Source organism: Myotis yumanensis, unplaced genomic scaffold (assembly GCF_028538775.1).
Source record: "Myotis yumanensis isolate MYYU_CA2020_CCGP unplaced genomic scaffold, mMyoYum1.0.hap1 SCAF_4, whole genome shotgun sequence".
Classification (NCBI taxonomy): Eukaryota; Metazoa; Chordata; class Mammalia; order Chiroptera; family Vespertilionidae; genus Myotis; species Myotis yumanensis.
Window position 1 is genome coordinate 67876191 of NW_027223755.1, and position 21183 is coordinate 67897373.

Below are 21183 nucleotides of genomic sequence, written 5' to 3' on the forward strand. Positions count from 1 at the left end.
TGATCATCTTATTATTGTTATTTTTAATCCTCACCTGAGGATATTTTCCCATTGATTTTTAGAGAGAGTGGAAGAGAGAGGGAAACATCTATGTGAAAGAAACACATCGATTGGTTGCCTCCTTCAAGGCCCTGACCAGGGTTTGGCCAGGGAGGAGGTATGTGCCCTTGACTGGAATTGAATTAACCCGGGACCCTTCCAGGTATGCAAGCCAACCATCTATCCACTGAGCCAAACCAGCGAGGGTGACATTGAACATCTTTTCATGCTTATTTGCCATCTGTATGTCACCTTCAGTGAAATGGCTTTTCATCTCTTTTGCTCATTTTCTGTTTGTTTTTTTACTGTTGAGTTCTGGGAGTTTTAAAAAATATATCTTATATCTGAATGGGTTGTGAGATTTATGGCTCATAAATATGTCCTCCCAGTCTGTATCTTGTCTTTTCATTGTTATTAATGTCTTTCAGAGACCAAAGGTTTTAATTTTTAATGAAGTCCAATTTATCAATTTTTATAGGTCATGCTTTCAGTGTCATGTCTAGGAATTCTTTTTTTATGACTATTTTTTAGAGCAGTTTTAGGTTTACAACAAAATTGAGAGAGAAGTACAGAGATTTCTCATATCGTCCCTGCTCCCACACATGCATGGCCTCCCTCACTATCAACATCACTCACCAGAATGCTGTTGTTTTTTCCTTTACGAAAGATGAATGTATATTGACACAACATAATCACCCAAAATCCATAGTTTACTCTAGGGTTCCCTATTGGTGTTGTACATTCTGTAAGTTTGAACAAACATATAATGACATATATCCATCATTATAAAGTTACTAGAGGCCCGGTGCACAAAAATTTGTGCACTCAGGGGGTCCCTCAGCCCAGCCTATGCCCTCTTGCAGTCTGGGACCCCTCGGAGGATGTCCACCTGCTGGCTTAGGCCTGCTCCCTGGGGGATGGGGCCCAAGCTGGCAGTCAGACATCCCTCTGGCAGCCCGGCAGCCCTCGGGGGATGTCCACTTGCCAGCAGGGAGCAGGCCTAAGCTGCAGTCGGACATCCTTAGCGCTGCTGAGGGGGCGGGAGAGGCTCCTGCCACCACCGCTGTACGGGCAGCCGTCACCCTGGCTTGTGGCTGAGCAGAACTCTCCCTGTGGGAGCGCACTGACCACCAGAGGGCAGCTCCTGCATTGAGCGTCTGCCCCCCTGGTGGTCAGTGTGTGTCATAGTGACCAGTCATTCCCAGTCGTTCTGCTGTTAGGGTCAGTTTGCATATTACCCTTTTATTATATAGGATAGAGGCCTCGTGCATGGGTGGGGGCCGGCTGGTTTGCCCTAAAGGGTGTCCCGGATCAGGGTGGGGGTCCCGCTGGGGTGCCTGGCCAGCCTGGGTGAGAGGCTGATGGGTGTTTGAAGGCTGGTCAAGCCCCCCTGCCCCCAGTGGGGACCCTCACCCCATGGAGGTTTGGCCAGCCTGGGTGAGGGGCTGATGGCTGTTTTCAGGCTGGCCACACCCCCTTTAGGGTGGGGGGTCCCCACTGGGGTGCCTGGCCAGTCTGGGTGAGGGGCTGAGGGCCATTTTCAGGCTGGCCAAGCCCTCCGGTGATGGAAGCTCCCAGCCTCTCCTTTTTTTCTTTTTTTTTTATTCTGGGATTTATTTACCTTCTATAATTGAAACTTTGTAGCCTTGAGAGGAGCTCAGCGCTGGCCAGGGCAGCCGGGAGGGAAGCCTCCTGCTCGCTCCAGCTCCGTGGCCACGACCGGCTGAAAGCAGGTATCTGGGGTTTATTTATCTTCTATAATTGAAACTTTGTGGCTTTGAGTGGAGCTCAGAGCCTGCCGCGGCAAGCAGGAAGCTTGGCTTCCTCTATCATTGGGGCAACCAAGCCTCCTGCTTGCTCCAGCTCCGTGGCTGCCAGTCACCATCTTGGTTGGGTTAATTTGCATATCATCACTCTGATTGGCTGGTGGGCGTGGCTTATGGCATGGTGAAGGTACGGTCAATTTGCATGTTTGTATTTTATTAGTGTAGATACTGAGTATATTCACTTCCCTAAAAGTCCTGTTATCTGCCTATTTATCAGCTCCCAACCTCTGGTATTTTTATTGTCTCCATAGTTTTGCCTTCTCCGGAATGTCATATAGTAGGAATTCATTGTACATATATAATGGCTATATATTATATAGCCTTTTATCATCATGTATTGTGTATACATATATCCTTTTCAGATTGGCTTCTTTCTCTTGGTGATATGCAACAATTGAGGTTTCTCTTTTCATGGCTTGATAGCTCTTTCCTTTTTAGCACTGAATAATATTCCACAGTTTATTCATTCACCTTCTAAGGACATCTTGGTTGCTTCCAATTTTGGCAATTATGAGAAAGCTGCTATAAACTCTGTATGCAGGTTTTTGTGTGGTCATGCATTCTTTAATAACTTTAGGTAAATACCAATAGTTACTAGATTGTATGGTAAGAGTATGCTTAGTTTTGTAACTATAACCACCAAACTGTCTTCCACCAGCAATAAATGAGAGAGTTCCTGTTACTCCACATCCTTACCAGCATTAGCTGTAAGTGTTCCAGATTTGGGTCATTCTAATAGCTTGTAGTGGTATCTCATTGTTCTGTTCATTTCCATTTCCCTGATGACATAGAATGTGGAGCATCTTTTATGTGCTTATTTGCCATCTATATAGTTTCTTAGATGAGACGTCAGTTTAGGTCTTTGACCCACTTTTTAATTGAGTTGTTTGTTTTCTTATTATTGTATTTTAAGAAATTCTTTTGTATATTTTGGACAACAGTACTTTATAAGATGTGTCTTTTGCAAAGATTTTCTTCCAGTCTGTGGCTTGTCTTCTCATTCTCTTTATATTGTCTTTTGCAGAGCAGATGTTTTTAATTTTAATGAAGTTCGGGCTGTCATGTATTTCTTTCATGGATCATGTCTTTGGTGTAGTATCCAAAATGAGATCTTAATATCCAAGGTTATTTAGGTTTTCTTTTCTATGTTATCTGGTAGGAGTTTTATAGTTTTGCATTTTACGTTTATGTGTATCACCCATTATGAGTTAATTTTTGTTAAGGTAGTAGGGTCTTTGTCTAGATTATTTTTTTTTACATGTAGATGTCCAATAGTTCTAGCTACATTTGTTGAAGAGACTATATTTACTCCATTGTATTGCCTTTGCTCCTTTGTCAAAGGTCAGTTGACTATATCTGGGCTCTTTATTCTATTCCATTAATCTATTTGCCTGTTCTTTTATCTATTCCTATTTTACTGAGAATTTATTATGAATGGTTGTTGGATTTTGGCAAAAGTTTTTTTCTGCATCTATTGATATGATCATGTGATTTTTCTTATTTAGTTTGTTGATGTGATGGATTAATTGATTTTCTTTTTTTAACTTTATTTTTATTGTTGACACTATTACAGATGTCCCCATTTTCCCTCTGGCCATCACCATACTGTTTTTGTGTCTATGGGCTGGCATATATGTGCTTTAGCTAATTTGCTCACTTTCTTTCATCCAGTTCCCCCTCTCCCCTCCCCTCTGACAGCTGTCAGCCTGTTCCATGTATCCATGCCTCTGTTTCTATTTTGTTCATCAGTTTATTTTATTCATTAGATTCCACATAAAAGTGAGATCATAGGGTATTTTTCTTTCTCTGACTGGCTTATTTTACTTAGCATAATTAACCAGTCTTGCATACCTGGGATAAATCGCACTTGGCTATGGTGTATAATTCTTTTTAAAGATTGTTAAATTAAATTTGCTAATATTTTGTTGAGAATTTTTACATCTTTGTTCATGAGAGAAATTGGTCTATAGTTTTATTTTCTTGTAATATCTTTGTCTAGTTTTGGTATTAAGATAATGCTGGCTTCATAGAATAAGTAAGAGTATTCCCTCTGCTTCTATTGGAAACATGGAACAGACTGATGAATCTCAGAGGAAAGTAGGGGGGGAGATTAACCAAAGATCTTAAAAGTATACTAGGGACCCAGTGCATGAATTCATGCACCTTGTAAGGAACTGTGGGCCATGAGGCTGTGGTGGGCACAGGGGCGGGTCTTGGCCCATCCTCTGTGCCCTGCCTTGTCCTTCCCGCTGTGGCCCCTGGTCCCCTATCTGCTGGCAGCCCCACTCCTGCCGCTGCCGCTCTCATGTGCTGATGGCGCCGGCCCTGCTCGTGTCTGCTGACAGCGCAGAGCAATTGGGGCCCGGTGTTGGCAGCAGGTGCGAGCAGGGCTGGTGCCGGCAGTGGGTGCAAGCACAGGCGGGACCACGGCGTACAGGAGCAAAGAATTTTCAGTAACCACCAGGGGCTCACCCAGATGTCGGTGACCAGCGCCCCACCTTGGTCTGGCACCCCTGCTTACTTGCTCCACCATCCCACCATGGCCAATGCCTGCCATGTTCCATGCTCTATCGCCTGCTGCTGAAGCCCGCCATGTTCCACGAGGGCCCCCTGGTGGTCAGCGCACGTCATAGTAACCAGTTCTTCGGTTGTTCTGCCCTTCAGTCTATTTGCACATTAGGGTTTTATATAGATAGATATGCATTATCTATGGACACAGACAATAGGGTGGTGAGGGCCTGGGTTGGGGCAGGAACCAGGTGGAAGGGGACAGTGGTGGGAAAAGGGGAATATCTGTTATACTCTCAACAGTAAAGATATATATATATAAACTGGAAAAACAAACAAACAAAATGTCCTTATCAGGAGCAAAGGAGTAGGAGCAGCTTACTAGTGTGAAATGGCTGGAGAAAATTTGGATCTTTATTTGGGATGGATTAAGGTGAAAACAGAATGATCAAAATCAATCAATTTGTGTAGGTGTAGAAAGAGTATTCTGAAAATTGAAAGACTTCCCTCCAGCTACTGTTTTATCTAAGAATCTGGCACAACCCTCAGGGTATGACACACAAGAGAGAAGTTTGAGTAATATTAGGAAAGAATTGAGAAGTCTCAACACAAGGTCAGTGAACTCAAGTGCCAGGCACATGATGTCATTGATGTCACAGAGAAAAGAGGTCATTTCATTATCCTATGCAAGTATTGAACCCGTACATTTCATACAGCTGATGGTTTTGCCATCGAAGACTTAGATCCTGCATCATTTGAAAACCAGTGTAACCAACATATTGAAAAAGCACACCTCATGGTTCAGTAAAAATACTGCCGTGTTTCTTCCACAGTCCTTTCACAATTTAGTCTCTGGGGTAATCTTTCCTGCTCCTGCATGAATATTCTAGTAGTCTAGAATTTCCTGCTCATTCTTAGGTGGCAGATGATCTGTGGTCACTGAGGGACAAACACTGTCCAGATGCAGAAAATGGAAAATCAATCCAGTCCTGCGTGATACTCAAAACTTTGAACTTAACTTTCTGTCAAATCTCCCTCTTTCTCCCTCCACCCTCACTTCTCCAAGTTTGGCCTGGCTTCAGGATAGAAACCTGCAGCAAAGTTGGGGATAGTGGCCCTTCCATTTCTCCACTTCATATTTCTAGTCCTCCTCTTCCATCTTGAGAGCTGCTATCTTAACCCCACCAGATCCAGTGGGGCTGCAGGAGACAAGGAGGCGGTGACACACAGGGAAGTTTTTACTGGAGCCAGTCCTCTTATCATTTCATCTCACTTGGGTCTAGCAGACGCCTTTTTCCCTTGAGATGTCATTTTTCTGGACTCTTCAGAGTTTTCTCACTGTTTTTCTTTCCCCTGCAATTCCCTTGACCTTGCAGGATGTTTTTCTTATTTTTCTGTTCTGATGGTCACTTGTGACTCCTTCCTTAGCCCCTAGACCAGTGATGGCGAACCTATGACACGCGTGTCAGAGGTGACACGTGAACTCATTTTTTTGGTTGATTTTTCTTTATTAAATGGCATTTAAATATATAAAATAAATATCAAAAATATAAATCTTTGTTTTACTATGGTTGCATATATCAAAAAATTTCTATATGTGACATGGCACCAGAGTTAAGTTAGGGTTTTTCAAAATGCTGACACGCCGAGCTCAAAAGGTTCGCCATCACTGCCCTAGACATTGAGTAGTGCATCTCCAAGTTCCTCCAGGTGGCTCTATTGGACAGAACCCAAGACAGTCCCCATACTGGCTCATTCCAAGGAGCACGCATACATCCCTTGCCTGAGACTGACATGGGTCCCAAGGCAGCAGCGCCCTTCTGATTCTGCCTCCAAAGCAGTCAGTTCTCTTGCTTTTCAGATTCCCACCTGGTAGGAGTGAGACTCTGGCCAATGCCAATTTCAACTTTATCAAGAGTTTGTTGGGCACCAGCCTCCAAGTCTCAGCCTCAGGAAACACATCTACTGCTTTCTGAGGGATCTTCTCCCCTTAGCTCAGGGTGAGAGGGTTGCACCTCCTCCCAACTCCCTGAGAGCAGGAGGGATTGGCAAATAATGCCATTCCTCCACCCCCAGAAACCTCTTCTCTGATTTTTTTCATTTCCATTTCCTGTCACTTTTTTTCTATCCTTGATATAGCTGAGAAGTCCCAGGGGGAGCCCTCAGATTCTTGGGAACATTTACTTTGAAAATCTTCATAACATGGTTTGGCACCTTCCTTTGGAATTTTGTTGTTGTTAATCCTCACCCAAGGTATTTTTCCATTGATTTTTAGAGAGAGTGGAGGGGAGGGGGTGAGACAGAGAGAGGGAAACCTCACTGTGAGAGAGACACATCTATTGGTTGCCTCACACATGAGCCCCTACCAGCACCAGGGATTAAGCCTGCAACTGAGGTACGTGCCCTTGACTGGAATTGAACCCGGGACCTTTCAGACCACGGGTTGATACTCTATCCACTGAGCCAAACCAGCTAGGACAGAATTTTACATCTATTATTATTGTTGCCTGGTGGAAATTTCAGTTAAGATCCTATTACACAAGTAATAAACAAACATGATTCATGGGCCAATCTTTGAACCACAGTCCAGTGGTATAACATCTGTCTCTACTAAATATTTTGAGTGTTTCATGTAAAAAAAAAATTGGGGACAACTCTCCAAAGACTCTTATTTCATCTTTGACCACTGTGTTATTTAGCACTTGTTAAATAGAGCTGTAATAGAATAATTTGGAATGAAATACCTTACTGAGTGGATATTTTTTATATGGTGTAGTTTTATCCCCAAGGGCATCAAGTGGTCTTGACAACTAAGACCTCTTCCAGCACAAGAAAGGGGTAAGCCCACCAGCTGTACAAGAGGCTAGGAAAGAAAGTGGCTTTGCAATCCTGAGCTGCTAGGAGACAAACTATCCCAAATTAACTCCCTCACCAGCTGAGCCCTCTAAACCCAGACTTCATAGGCACCATAATAGCATGTTTCAGCGAGGTCTGAAGGGAGGAGAGGGCGGTGGATGGTTCTATTTTCTGAGGTCAGGATATCCTTACAGGGTTGCTTGAGTCCAAAGCAGAGAGAAGGGAAATAAATACCGGTCTTTGGTCCCCAGATGTAACATAACCAAATCGTATGTGTTGCTGGTTGCTTCTGACCTTTGCAATTAAGATTGAGAGCCAGAAAGACTCTGTATTGCAGGGGTTTTCTCCATTTTGTTTGTTTGTATAAAACCAGGATGGGAAATAGTTGAGTAAAATCCAAGAGCGTTTCTTTAATTTCACTTCTCCGGAGACCTGAATATGAAACGGAAAGGCACTTGCTTGGTGTTTGATTTGCTAAACTGGTGAGTCTAAGCGGCTGTCTCTTAGCCTTTTTGAAACTGTAGCCTGTTTTGGTGCTTACCCGTTTCCTGAAAGAGTCTGATTCTCTCCCTCCTCCCCACCGTGCAGCCTCCTTGAGATTTATATGCTTTGTGAAGTTATGGCATCAGAGAAGATGTTATCAAGCTTTAGTTTCTATAGTTTTTGTTGCACAAACAATAGGCATTTGTTGGCCTTCCAAATATATAAGTGTGATTACATAAGTGGATGCGCTTTTTCACTCTACATTACACCTTCTCATGCTAATGTGTCACTGTTAGTACGAAACGTCCGGCAATTTCAGAGAGCCCACCGATCTCCTGAAGCTCATGCGTGAGCTCTCCAGGGACTGTTTCTCCCAACCCTACATGACCTCGTGGACTCTTTTTCCATCCTGTTGGATGTATTTAACACTGTTAGAATCAATTTTACAGTTGTAACTGGACTTAGTGATCACCTAGTCCCATCTGTGAATTTTATGGAAATGGATTCCCAAAGAGTTTAAGCAATTTTCGCCAAGTTACACCACTGTGTTTGCACCACAGACCCTGAGCAAGAACTCAGCTCGCTGAATTCCCTGCTCAATATTCTTTCCACTAGATTTTCAATTGCTGCATCTCCCCTACTTTATCCCATCCCTTTTAAAGATAGCAACCAATGCTACAAAACAAACAAATGCCAGTGTAGCAAAATCTGCAAAACTACTTTGTAGTATTCATATACTAATATCAAGCTGCCTTTATATTATAGTATCTCCAAAGCTGAGAAAATACTTATTCAATGGATATGAACCCACCTTTTTTGCCAAGTACTGTAAATGATACAGAAGAAAAAATACGTAACCTTTAACTTCTGAGAGTTTAAAATTTGTTGGGTAGACAGACATGGTTCATATTCAGCTTGTGGTCAACTGTGACCTCTGGAACCTTTTAAAATACATTTGTAATTAGTGATTTCCAGCCCTCCACCACTACCCTATAACTTATTCCTCCTTAAATTCTTCTGTAGTTCATTTATAGCAAGAACAATTTGTGACATTGGAAGGAATATAGAATAATTCAAAGATCATTTGTTGGTAAATTTAGTTACTAATAACATGGAAGCTCAAACAACAATAAAAGATAGGTAGTTTTGTCATTTTTTAGATGGGGAAACTGAGGCTCAACAAGAACATGGGACTTGTTCAGGACTGCTCACTTGGTAGTAGACGGAGCGGAGTCTTGTAGCTGAAGTTGCTAGTGTTAGAGCCCATAGGCCTAATTCCAGTCCATTCTAGCAAGAGTATAATAAAGTGGGGAAAAGCAAGTAGGGAAAAATAGGCTTGTTAAAAATTGTATTTTTGGCCCTAACTGGTTTGGCTCAGTGGATAGAGCGTCAGCCTGTGGACTGAAGGGTCCCAGGTTCGATTCTGGTCAAGGGCATGTACCTTGGTTGCGGGCACATCCCCAGTTGGGAGTGTGCAGGAGGCAGCTGATCAATGTTTCTCTCTCATCCATGTTTCTAACTCTCTATCCCTCTCCCTTCCTCTCTGTAAAATATCAATAAAACATATTTTTTAAAAATTGTATTTTTGTCACAATGAGGTTATGAACACATCAAATTAGTTGACTGTGAGAAGCTTTTGAACATGCCAACTTTTTTGTGTGTCCTTCCTAAAGCTGTGTGAATTTCTATGTGAGCAGGGGCCTTACCACTACAGGAGAAATCCACAGAGGTAGGTGATGGATGGGCCATGCTCTCTCGAGATACCTTTGTTTAATTCACGTCTCACTTACCTAAGAATGGGGCATGAAGCAAGAGTAAATGCCAGAGACATTTGATCTCAGGACCTCAGAAGAGAAAAGGAATATAGACTCCAGGATTGTTATCTAAAAACTAGTGGCCCGGTGCACGGATTTGTGCACATTGAAAGGAAATTAATTAGAAGAAAGATTGCGGTAATTACATTACTGCAAAAAATTACATGTCAAAATGGTATATATGATGTAGTATTATAAAATTAAAATACAAATTATTTTTTATTTTTTATTTTTTTAAATATATTTTATTGATTTTTCACAGAGAGGAAGGGAGTGAGATAGAGAGTTAGAAAAATCGATGAGAGAGAAACATCGATAAGCTGCCTCCTGCACACCTCCTACTGGGGATGTGCCCACAACCCAGGTACATGCCCTTGACCGGAATCGAACCTGGGACCTTTCAGTCTGCAGGCCGACGCTCTATCCACTGAGCCAAACCAGTTTCGGCAAAATACAAATTATTTTAATAGTAAATCAGACTCAGGGCCAACAGCGCCCCAGTAACAACATAACCCACGGCCTAAGGTGGAATCCGGTGGGCCCTGCGAGAAATGGGGCTTCCTCCTCTCTGGTTCCGGAGTACGTCACCCCAGAACTGCCGCTGCCAGGTCAGCAGCTCCTGGATTGAGTGTTTGCCGCTGGTGGTAGTGTGCATCATATGTACCAGCTGGTCGGATGGTCGGACAGTTGGATGGTCACTTAGCCTTTTATATATATAGATATGTTGCCAGGTCAGGAGTCTGGGAAAATGGGACAACAAGACTGCAGATTTATTCTGAGGAAAAGGTTGTTTGCTAGGACCCACCTGTTAGACTCAGGCAGTTTTTACAAGGGTGAACCTTGTTTGCTCAGGGTACTCTTGTCCCTAAGCTTTTCCCTATAAATCACTAGTGCACAGTGGGATAATGTCATTTTTTGTAGTTTTCCATGGAGATTGGGGGAAGGACCAGTAAGGGATTTGATCAATCTATCCATATATAGGATAATTCAAAAGTAAAATGCAGGTTGTTTTGTATAAGCATTTACTTACATTGTTTATCCCTCAAGAATGTTCAAAATAAAACATTTTGTATGTTTCAACCAGGAAGAAGAGGGAACATGTGAGCAAAAGATAAAAATATAGACATGCTTCAGCTGATTTGCATTTCAATGGAAGATAAAAGCAATAGACCATTCCCAAAACAATAATTCCATTTTAAAAAGTACTTGGTTTTCAAAAGCCTGGCATTGCATATTTGTTATTTTTGTTCCTATTTTGTTTATAAAAGGTTTTAAAGGCATATGATGTAATGAAGTAAATATTATTTTGTGGTTGAAAATTAAATAGTTCTTTTGTATTTTGGTCTTGTGAGAATTGCACTGTGTGTGTGTTATGGGGAGGGCAGCAAAGGAAATGAGGGGAAAACATTATAGCTCCTTCCTGTATATAATTATAAGCCATAATACCTCAGTAGTTTTTTCTCCCACTAGTTTGAGATAAAAATAAATAGATTTCTCCCCAAAATGTATTTTAGGGCCCTGTTAGCATCTCAGATGGAACCAACATTTGCCAGGAATGTTTTCCCTTGTTTTGATGAACCAGCTCTGAAAGCAACTTTTAATATTACAATTATTCATCATCCAAGTTATGTGGCTCTCTCCAACATGCCAAAGCTACGTAAGTAATGTGTAATGTTTCCTGTCTCTCTCTCTCTCTCTCTCTCTCTCTCTCTCTATATATATATATATATATATATATATAATATATCTACTTAACTCTGTAATAGCTTTTAAATCAATAGCTTTTCTATGCAATATGCTGGTAGTGTATTATAGTTAGGAAGATCAGTCACATGGGATATGTGGCAGCACCCACATTTTGGAGATAATAAATCCTGTTTCTTTTTTTAAATTAAATTTATTGGGGTAACATTGGTTAATAACATTATATAAGTTTCAGGTATACAGTTTTATAATACATCATCTGTTTATTGCATTGTGTGCTCACCATCCAATGTCTAGTCTCTACATGGGGCCTAACTTAGAGTGCTCATGGATGTGGCCCTCAGTCAAGACCAGCTACTCAACATACTAATTCAGGACTAAGATGCTGTCCTTAGGTCTTCCCAATGTGGTCTTGATAAGTTAGGGTTAGAGAAATCCAAACTGCTAGACTGTGGGACATAGTTGGGAAGTAGCCAGGTGACAGTCAACTTGACAAATTAATTTAAAGGTAGATATTGTTACTTAGGTTTATGGTGATTTTGGACTAAAATAAATTTCTCCAGGTCAGTCTGAAAAAGATGTGAATGGAAGCAAATGGACAGTTACCACCTTTCATACCACACCCCGCATGCCAACTTACTTAGCTGCATTTGTCATATGTGACTATGACCATGTCAACAGAACTGAAAGGGGCAAGGAGGTGAGTAAGGAAGTGTCTCCAGGTAAGGGTATCTTTGTACGGGCTGCAGAGTGTTCATCCACTCTCTCTGCATCTGGGAGCATGGCTACACATCCCATCGTCCCTTCCTGGTACTCACTCCAACTTTTTCCAAGTCCTTTACAAGCTCTTAGTGTGGCTTTGAGGAATGAAACATAATCCCCGCTATAGCTCTGTGGAGGGGTTTCCATGGAAGGCTACACACTAAGTCCACTCAAGGCAAGTTCAGAGCCCCCTCTTCCCAAGCTGTTGCTGCCTTTCAAAGGACAAGGGAGAACAGGGAGAACTGACGTACTAGCGCCTTGAAGCTCAGGTTTACCTGTTGTTTACCTCCCTGTAACTCAGCCTTGAAGCTGGGTGATACTCAGTGTGGCACGAGCATGACCGAGCTGGGAACAGTGCTATGGCTGAGATGAAACGTGCAGGTTAAATACCATCCCTGCTGAGAAGCAGGGCTGTTGGCTTCCTCAGCTCTGCAGCTCATAACACTTCCCCAGATTTGTATAAAATAGGTGCTCTGTCCTGAAATACCTAGTTTTCTCCCAATGATATCCTCATTACATAATAATCCTTGCGGGAAGTACCCAATATTTTGTATACTGGTTCACTCTCTAGGCTAGAGTGTGGAGGCAAGTAAGACCACTGCTGTAGTCCTGGTTCTTTCTGGTCAGACTGACTTCATTGGGCTGAGAAAGATTCGGCCCTACAGCTGGCTGAGGCTCTCTCTTGGGCTCGTACTTTGTCTCCTACTTGTGGAGACAAGGAAGCTGTAGATGAGCCAAGTCTGTCATCAGGGGGAGAATCACTCATAGTTACTCCTTTTGCACTCCTAACTAATGATGAATTGGAAATACCGTGCTGGATGCAAACAGCGGCTCGTTATCTCCCTCAGCTCTTGGCTCCAGCCTGATTTTCTGGATTGAATAATCACCAGTAAATCCTTGATGTTCACAGATATAACATTGGCCACGTCAAACCTTCATGACATCTATATTCATCAATATACTCAGGCACGATTTGAAAGCACACGCTTTGTGTCTGACATGAAGGAGTGGGCTCGAGAGCACACGAGTGACCCTAAGCGCTCTGTCAGCATCCACATCTCAAGTGGCTTGTTGCTCTCAATGCTACTGCACAGCGAACAAGTCTCAGAAAAGCATCAAATCTGTTTCTTAATGAAAGATTCCCCCTAAAAGAAAGCCAGCTGCCATAGAAGCAAAGAGGAAATGCCTAAGAAAGTAATGTTGTCAGCCAGAAAGTTGAAATTTGGGATGAGTTTATCAGTGGAATGTTGCATTTGGCTAAGGCTCAGTGCTACAATGAAGGGGTCCTGTATACTCTACAGGAGAACTAGAATGTACCCTTGGAATAATGCCAAGATTGTATAAAAATTACTCATCAAGTAGGAGAAAACTTAGTGAAATTGAAAATGTGATTAATGTGTGGCATGAGGATAAACATAGGAAACACAGAATTAAGGTTGGAGATAACATATTTTAAGTAGAAGTTAGCACACATGGGTATGCGCAAAGACATTCCTCTCTCTTAGATGCTGAGGTTGGCTGTGTATCAGGAGGGCCACACAAGAACACATTGGTGGACTAGCTATGGTTTTGAAGGAACTTTATGGCTACATCTCCAAGTGCTCCTTGCTGCTCTACTGGGGCCACTCACCCCTCGCACCCAGATAGAAATCTCCATTATTTGCCTGCCTCTTGGCTTATGGAATGGTAGTTGATGGGAGGAGCTTTATAGACTAAAAATTAACATAGAGACTTTAACTGTTATTGCCATTATTTTCCAAATAATTAAATGAATTAAAATGCATTCATTATCTTGAATGTGGGGAGAGGAGATTGTTCTTTTCACTCAGTAGTGTGCACTTTGGGTTAGTAGTCTTTCTGTTGATGCAAAAGTTAGAACTAGAGTTGGGGAGGGTAAGTTTATTGTAGAAGTAGGGCTGAGTCCTGGGCCCATTTTCCCGAGGGTAATGAGACCTCAGCAGCAAGGGGAAGGTTGGAAGGAGTCAGGGGATCATGCAGAAGGCTTCAAAAGCAGGTGGTTACATGCTGTGAAAGGGGAGCATTCCTGAAGATCTCACATAATTCAAAGTGTGCGTGCTTCAAGACACATTTTTCTAGCAGAAATTAGAGCAAAGTAAAGTGAATGTGTTCTTGAAGGGCAGTAATTTGCAAATATTGTTATGCTGTTTTTCATTTATTTAGCATTTTCCCTAATGTTTTGCAGAGAGATCTTTCTCAAATTAACTGTACTCGCATCAGTACAATTATTTTAATTCCCTCTGCTTTTCGTTTCAGGGTTATTGAGTTTCATACATGTTCTTTAACATTAACACTAGCAACTCCATTAAAAAGTGCTTAGATGGCATTGTTTTGGGGTATAAAATAATTTTATATTAAAATAATAATGAATGTTAAAACAACAGTAGTCACCAAAATTATGCAAATAAATTCCAAGTGCCCAAACAACATGGTTACATTAAACTAATAAAACATGGCAGGGATTTCTTTTTACCTACTATATATATAAACAGAATATAATTTACTTGCTTCAACAACTATAAAATCATAAAACTTTTGATGAACTCTTTAAAATCAGGGAAATTAACCGTATTCTAAGTTTTGAAAGTAAGATGGGACTATTAATGTTTTCATTAACAAACCATTTTAAGTTGGCACGATTCAAATTTGTTTAATGTGTACCATACTGTATAACCCTCACTAACCACACAATTCTTTTTTGGGACATTGGAAATATGTCTAGAACCAGGAAATAAGGGCCCAAGGTGCCCATTTACTCTCTAACATAGAAGCTACATTTTCTGTGGGGGTAGGCACAGATTGTTTTGGGGTGACAATAGTTATACATGTTATTGCAAAAGACTGAAATAACACATTTTTGGGGGTAGCCACTGTTCACAACTCATAGAAGAGCCTTCTGGGCTTTTCTCAGCATGCATATGCATTTAAATGTTTTGTTATGTAGCTTCTTGTGAAACAGTATGACTTTGGCTCTAGAGCCTAGAGCAGTGGTTCTCAACCTTCCTAATGCCGCGACCCTTTAATACAGTTCCTCATGTTTTGGTGACCCCCAACCATAAAATTATTTTTGTTGCTACTTCATAACTGTAATTTTGCTACTGTTATGAATCATAATTTAAATATCTGATATACAGGATGTATTTAGGCGACCCCTGTGAAAGGGTCGTTCGACTGCCAAAGGGGTCGCGACCCACAGGTTGAGAACCGCTGGTCTAGAGTATCAGGGAATTGGAGCAAGCAGGCTGCCACTTTCCAATACTGCTTTTTCTCATCACTGCTCAATTGTTTTTATTTAGATACGCATCTGGGCTCGGAAAGATGCCATTGCAAATGGAAATGCAGACTTTGCTTTGAACATCACAGGCCCCATCTTCTCTTTTCTGGAAGATTTATTTAATATTAGTTACCCTCTTCCAAAAACAGGTGAGTCGTCTGCCCTTCCAATGCAGTTATTTTCCTTTTATGGGGCCCTGGGATGAGATTGTATCCAGATGAGCCTCCAAGGACCCACTGTCACCATTTAGCTGCTATTTTGGGGTTAGTTTCATCCCCTCCTGAAAACATGAAGGCCTGTCTGCTCTTCCTGTGCCCAGCAGGTTTTCAAGGAGCTCTCAGGCTTTGGATCCCTCGCTAGCAGCCTCACATCATCCAGACCCTGTCTTCTCTCTTGCATCCAGTACTTTTCTCTCATAATGCAAGTGTGCAATGCAATGCTCTGGGTTCTTTTAGCAGGCCTGCGTGAGTCACTCAGTTCCCTTTAGTAAGGTTTTGTTGGTTTAAAAGAATATTCTTTAGTTTTGAGTCATTGGATTAGGATTTAAGAGTCCCATCTGTGAATTTTTGCTATATAAAATTGGAATCATGTGTGAATATAATATGATTCTTGAGGAAATATGTAAACATTTTATCTCTCATAGATCTATACAGTATGTCCTTAAAGAGCCACTCAGCTTAGAAAGTTGTTCAATGTTGTTTTTTTTTCTCTCTAGAGTGAGGGTATCATGTAAATGTTTTTTGTTCCTTTGTCATGCATTGGTGGTGGGATGGGAGTGGGTGAAGGAAAGGGAAGGTTAGAAGAATGGGAAACTTAGGCTAAGGCAACTAAGTTTGATCCAAGATAATAGAGCATTATCTGTGGAGGGTATGAAATGACCTGGGTACACACTTTACTACACACTATCAACTTCAACCTTGTATAAGGCCAACTTAAATTATTGAATTTAGCACAGCATAGAACATTCACTGGACAGATGTAGCACAGATTGTATGAATGAGATTTCTTCTAGTAGCAAAAGAAAATTTAAAAAACTTTTATTGTTCTTCTAGTTACAAAAGTAATAAATGATAACACTGTAGAAAATTTGGAAAAATAGGGGAAAGCACACACACATAAGAGAGAAAAAAATCTCCTGCAATGCTACCACACAGATATAACCATGGCCGGCATTTGGGTATATCCCAGTGCCTGCCAGTCTGGATCTCTGTCTTTGTTTGCTTCTTTGTTTTTTAACAAAATGTATCGACATGATCCAGATAACTAAATATTCTTTTTTATTGTATTTAAAATATGTTTATTATTGATTTCAGAGAGAGAAAGGGAGAAGGAGTGAGAGATAGAAACATTAACTATGAGGAGTATCATGGATTGGGTGTCTCCTGCATGTCCCCTGCTGGGGATCGAGCCCACAACCCTTGCATATACACTGCCTGGAAATCAAACTGTGACCTCCTGGTTCATGGGTCAATGCTCAACTACTGAGCCACACCAGCCAGGCTATTATTTATTGTCATTTTAAAGAGATAGAATACCTACATATTCAACTTGACAAATTACTTTATTTACTCCTCAGTGGTTGAATATTTGGACTGCTTCTACCACTTTGGGGGGACTACTTTCAGGATACTACAGAAAATCCTTGTAAGAAAATGTTTACAAATATATGGGATATTTGCCTTAGTATAGATTCCAAAAGTTGAATGATTTAGTCAAAAGGTAGGAACATTTCTAAAGATTATGAAGCATTTTGCTGGATTGCTTCTGAAAGACACCTCACCAGCAGGCCATGTTCCAGTTTTCCTATAACTAATTATTAATACTAATGCTAACCAGTACTAATTAGTAAGCTTCTCATACATTTAAAAGATTAAGTTATACCATTATTTTAATCCTTGTTTTTGATAAGTAAAGAAGTTGAACATTTTAGTAAGATTTTTGGCTGTTTGAATTATTTCTTTAGTGAATTATTCACATATTTTTAAAATTTGTCAGAATTGTTTACTAAAAATATATTGTCTAGTTGTGATATATACTTTTCCCAGTTTGTGGTTTGCCTTTCAAATTTGTTTATGGTGCCTTTTAGTGAACTAAATGTTTAATTTTAAATAGACTTTATTTTTTAGAGAGTTCCTATATACCATATGTAGATTTTTTAGACTGGCTTCCTTTACTTAGTGATATACATTTACGATTTCTCCATGACTTCCCATAGCTTGATAGATCATTTCTTTTTATAGTTGAATAATACAATATTGTATGGATGTCCAACAGTTTGTTTATCCATTGGCCTTTGAAGGACATCTTGGTTGCTTTTCATTTTGGGCAATTACGAATAAAGAGCCAATAAACATGTGTGTGCAAGTTTTTGTATGGGCATAAATCTTCAACTAGGGGGGTAAATACCTAGAAGCTCAGTTGCTAGACTGTATGATCAGCCTATATTTAGCTTTATCAGAAATCACCAAACTTTCTTCCTAAGTGACTGTACCATTTTGCATACCCACCAGCAATAATGAGAGTTTCTGTTGTTCCAAATCTTCAACATTTGGTGGTGTGTTTTGGATTTTAGCCATCCTAATAGGTGTGTAGTGGTATCTCGTTGTTTTTGTTTTATTATTGTTTTAATTTGCAATTTCCTAATGACATATGACGTAGAGCTTCTTTTCATATGCTTATTTTTCATTGGTATATATTCTTTTATTTTTTAAATATATTTTATTGATTTTTTACAGAGAGGAAGGGAGAGGGATAGAGAGTTAGAAACATGGATGAGAGCGAAACATTGATCAGCTGCCTCCTGCACACTCCCAACTGGGGATGTGCCCGCAACCAAGGTACATGCCCTTGACCGGAATCAAACCTGGGACCCTTGAGTCCGCAGGCCGATGCTCTATCCACTGAGCCAAAACGGTTAAGCCTGGTATATATTATTTAGTGGCATGTCTGTTTTGATCTTTTGCCAAATTTATAAAGTTACTTATTTGCTTATTGTTGACCTTTAAGAGATCTTTGCATATTTTGGATACAAGTCATTCATTAAAAGTATTTGGTTTTTATATAATAAAAACAATTTATTTTCTGGCTTCTGTCTTTGGTATTTGTCTTTAAAGTCTACTCTCAGATTATACATATTTACTTGTATTTTTTCAGTATTTATATGATTTAACTTTGAGATATTTATAACTGGAAATCTCAAATTTTTTGAGAGAATGATTCTATTGTTTCCTCCATTGAATTCCATTCAGATATGATTGCCTTACCTACTTTTGACAGCCGTGCAATGGAAAATTGGGGATTACTGATATTTGATGAGTCATTATTGTTGCTGAAACCAGATGAGCAACTAACAGAAAAAAAGACGGTGATCTCTCACATTGTCTCCCACGAGATTGGGCATCAGGCACGTGGTAGAATGTTTTCTCTTATTTCACATGAAGATGTTTCCCAGCTGCTCTACCAAAAATAGCAAAAAACAAAGTATAAAAAGAAAAACAACAACACCTGCCATACACCAAATTTTAAAAAATTTTTTCAAAAAATGGGACAATGAGAGCCCTGGCCAGTATAGGTCAGTTGTTTGGATTGCAGCCTATCCCTGGTAGTGGGCATGCAGAAGGCATTCAATCGATGTCTCACTCTCATATAGATGTTTCTCTCTCCCTTTTCTTTCCCCTCTTTCTAAAAAAGAAAATATTTAAAAAATAAAATGGGAGCCATGGCCAGTGTGGTTCAGTTGGTTGAATGTCTTCTCATGCAGCTAGAGGTTGCAGGTTTGATCCCCAGAAGGGGTACATGTCTGGGTTGTGGGCTCAATCCCCAGTAGGACGCATGCAGGAGGCAGCTGATCAATGTTTCTCTCTCCTTCTCTCCCTTCTGCCCTCTCCAATATATATATATAATGAGAAAAACAAGGGAAGCTCTATGTAATCACATCCTGAGTAGATCTGAACAGTTGTTGATGGATCACAGTGATGAGACCTTACAGTCCATTGGAGGATTAGCTATTTACATCCAAGGGTTAACTTGCTCTAAAAAGTTCCCTTCAGGAAAAATAAGCCAAGCAGAGCTATGATTATTTGTTTTCATGCCATCTCAAAGTAAGGTACATCATAAAAGTTTACGGAAAGATATCCACATTTCATCAGTAGATTGTTACAAGCTCTTTCTTGGGACGGGGGGTGGGGGAAGAGAGGTTAAAGGAATATATACAATATATTAGTGTCAATGAGATGAGTGATAATTAATCCTCGAGCTGCATCCCCAAAACTGGTGTAAACAAAGTTCATTACATTAGAACTATATACTTTCATGTTGTGGTTGGAGAAGTTTAGTTTGATGGAAATTTGGTTTGATGGAAATTTTCATATGCCCCTTTTGACCTTGACTTCATTAATACAAGCCAGTCAAGAAAGAAATAACTAAACTATGAAATTATTTTGTTACATAGATTTATAAGAAATTTTGGGAAAGTGATTTACTGGGGTTGAATAACAAACACCCTGTTACACAGTCAACACACACTTTCACAAGTTTTGATCAGTCACCCAAGGTGTCATTTTTTATTATATCCTAAGTGACACATTGTTTTGGAATACAGGCTAACTCTTAGCACATCACAGCTGTTCTAATAATTTGGTTAAATACTAGGGTGTGGATTTGTTGGTCTTGGAAATTATTGTGTTTTTCTTTCCTGATTCTATTCATCATCTGTTTGACACTTTCTATTAAGCTCAAATAGAAAATAATGATAGCGGTACCATTTTGCAGAACATGATTACTTGAGTGATTTGTACATGGCACAGATCAAATCATATTTTTAGAACATAATAACTGCTTACAGCCAAATCCTGCTGTAATTTATTTAGAGTATAAGATGCTGTAATTAGTAGGTATTATGTGACATTTAGAACTTCTGCTTTATTTAACTTATGGGCAAAGTGGACAGTTTAAGAAATGCTACTCTGGCTTTCATTATTTTTGAGCATCACATTAAAACAAAAATTGCTTTCAGTCTTTGAATGTGAAATAATTATTTCAGGGAAATGAGCGCATGACTCATATTTCTTCATGTTAAAACAACATGTTTTTGGATTCCTGTTTTATTGATAGCAAGTAAAGTTTGTCTTTGATTCTACATTTATTTAACATGCAATTTCAAGAAATATTACCTAAATTAAATTTAAGAAAACTCTTTTCTTTTCCATCTTCAAAAGTGGTTTGGAAACTTGGTTACCATGAGTTGGTGGAACAATATCTGGCTCAATGAAGGATTTGCATCTCATTTTGAGTTTGGAGTAGTTAACTACTTCAATCCTAAACTCTCAGGAGTAAGTATGTCTGTCAAACTTATTTGTAATTTTTTCTCCTACTTATAAGAGTCATGCATAGTTATTGATGAAAATGTGTAAAATATAAGTAATACTACATTATCTGTAATACCAGAGATGATCAGTGTTATCTTTTTAATGTATTTTCTTTTTCCAGGCTTATTTATTGTAAATATTCATAAAAGTGGGAATTACACAGAAATGTATAATGCCTTTTTTAACTTCAAATGATATCAAAAGCATTTCCACAAATCATTAATTATTTTTGAAAACAAGGTTTTTAAAGGTTGCCTAACATGTTATTATATAACCTTATAAGGTATATGTGTATAATCTTTTCCTATTATTTGATTTTAGGTTACTTTCACTTATTCCTACCTAACCTAAATTTTAAAGCAGTTGTAATCAGTGGTCTATGACTTTAATGATAAGTGATATGCTATATTATATATTTAAAATAGTACATATAATTTCACATATAATATAGTTGATATATAATCTATATAATAAAAGCCTAAATGACCATTATAGCGGAACGACCAGAATGACCGGTCGCTATGATGAGCACT

At 39.8% G+C, this 21183-nt stretch overlaps 1 protein-coding gene across 1 annotated transcript in view; it reads left to right on the forward strand.

Moving 5' to 3' along the window:
• LVRN (laeverin) overlaps positions 1-21183 on the forward strand; it is a 62151-nt gene that overhangs the window by 4506 nt on the left and 36462 nt on the right. Inside the window, exons 2-6 of the mRNA XM_070412501.1 lie at positions 11041-11183; positions 11794-11930; positions 15307-15433; positions 18533-18687; positions 20501-20614. Of these exons, the coding sequence (XP_070268602.1) occupies positions 11041-11183; positions 11794-11930; positions 15307-15433; positions 18533-18687; positions 20501-20614 (676 nt within the window). The remainder of the gene's footprint in view (positions 1-11040; positions 11184-11793; positions 11931-15306; positions 15434-18532; positions 18688-20500; positions 20615-21183) is intronic.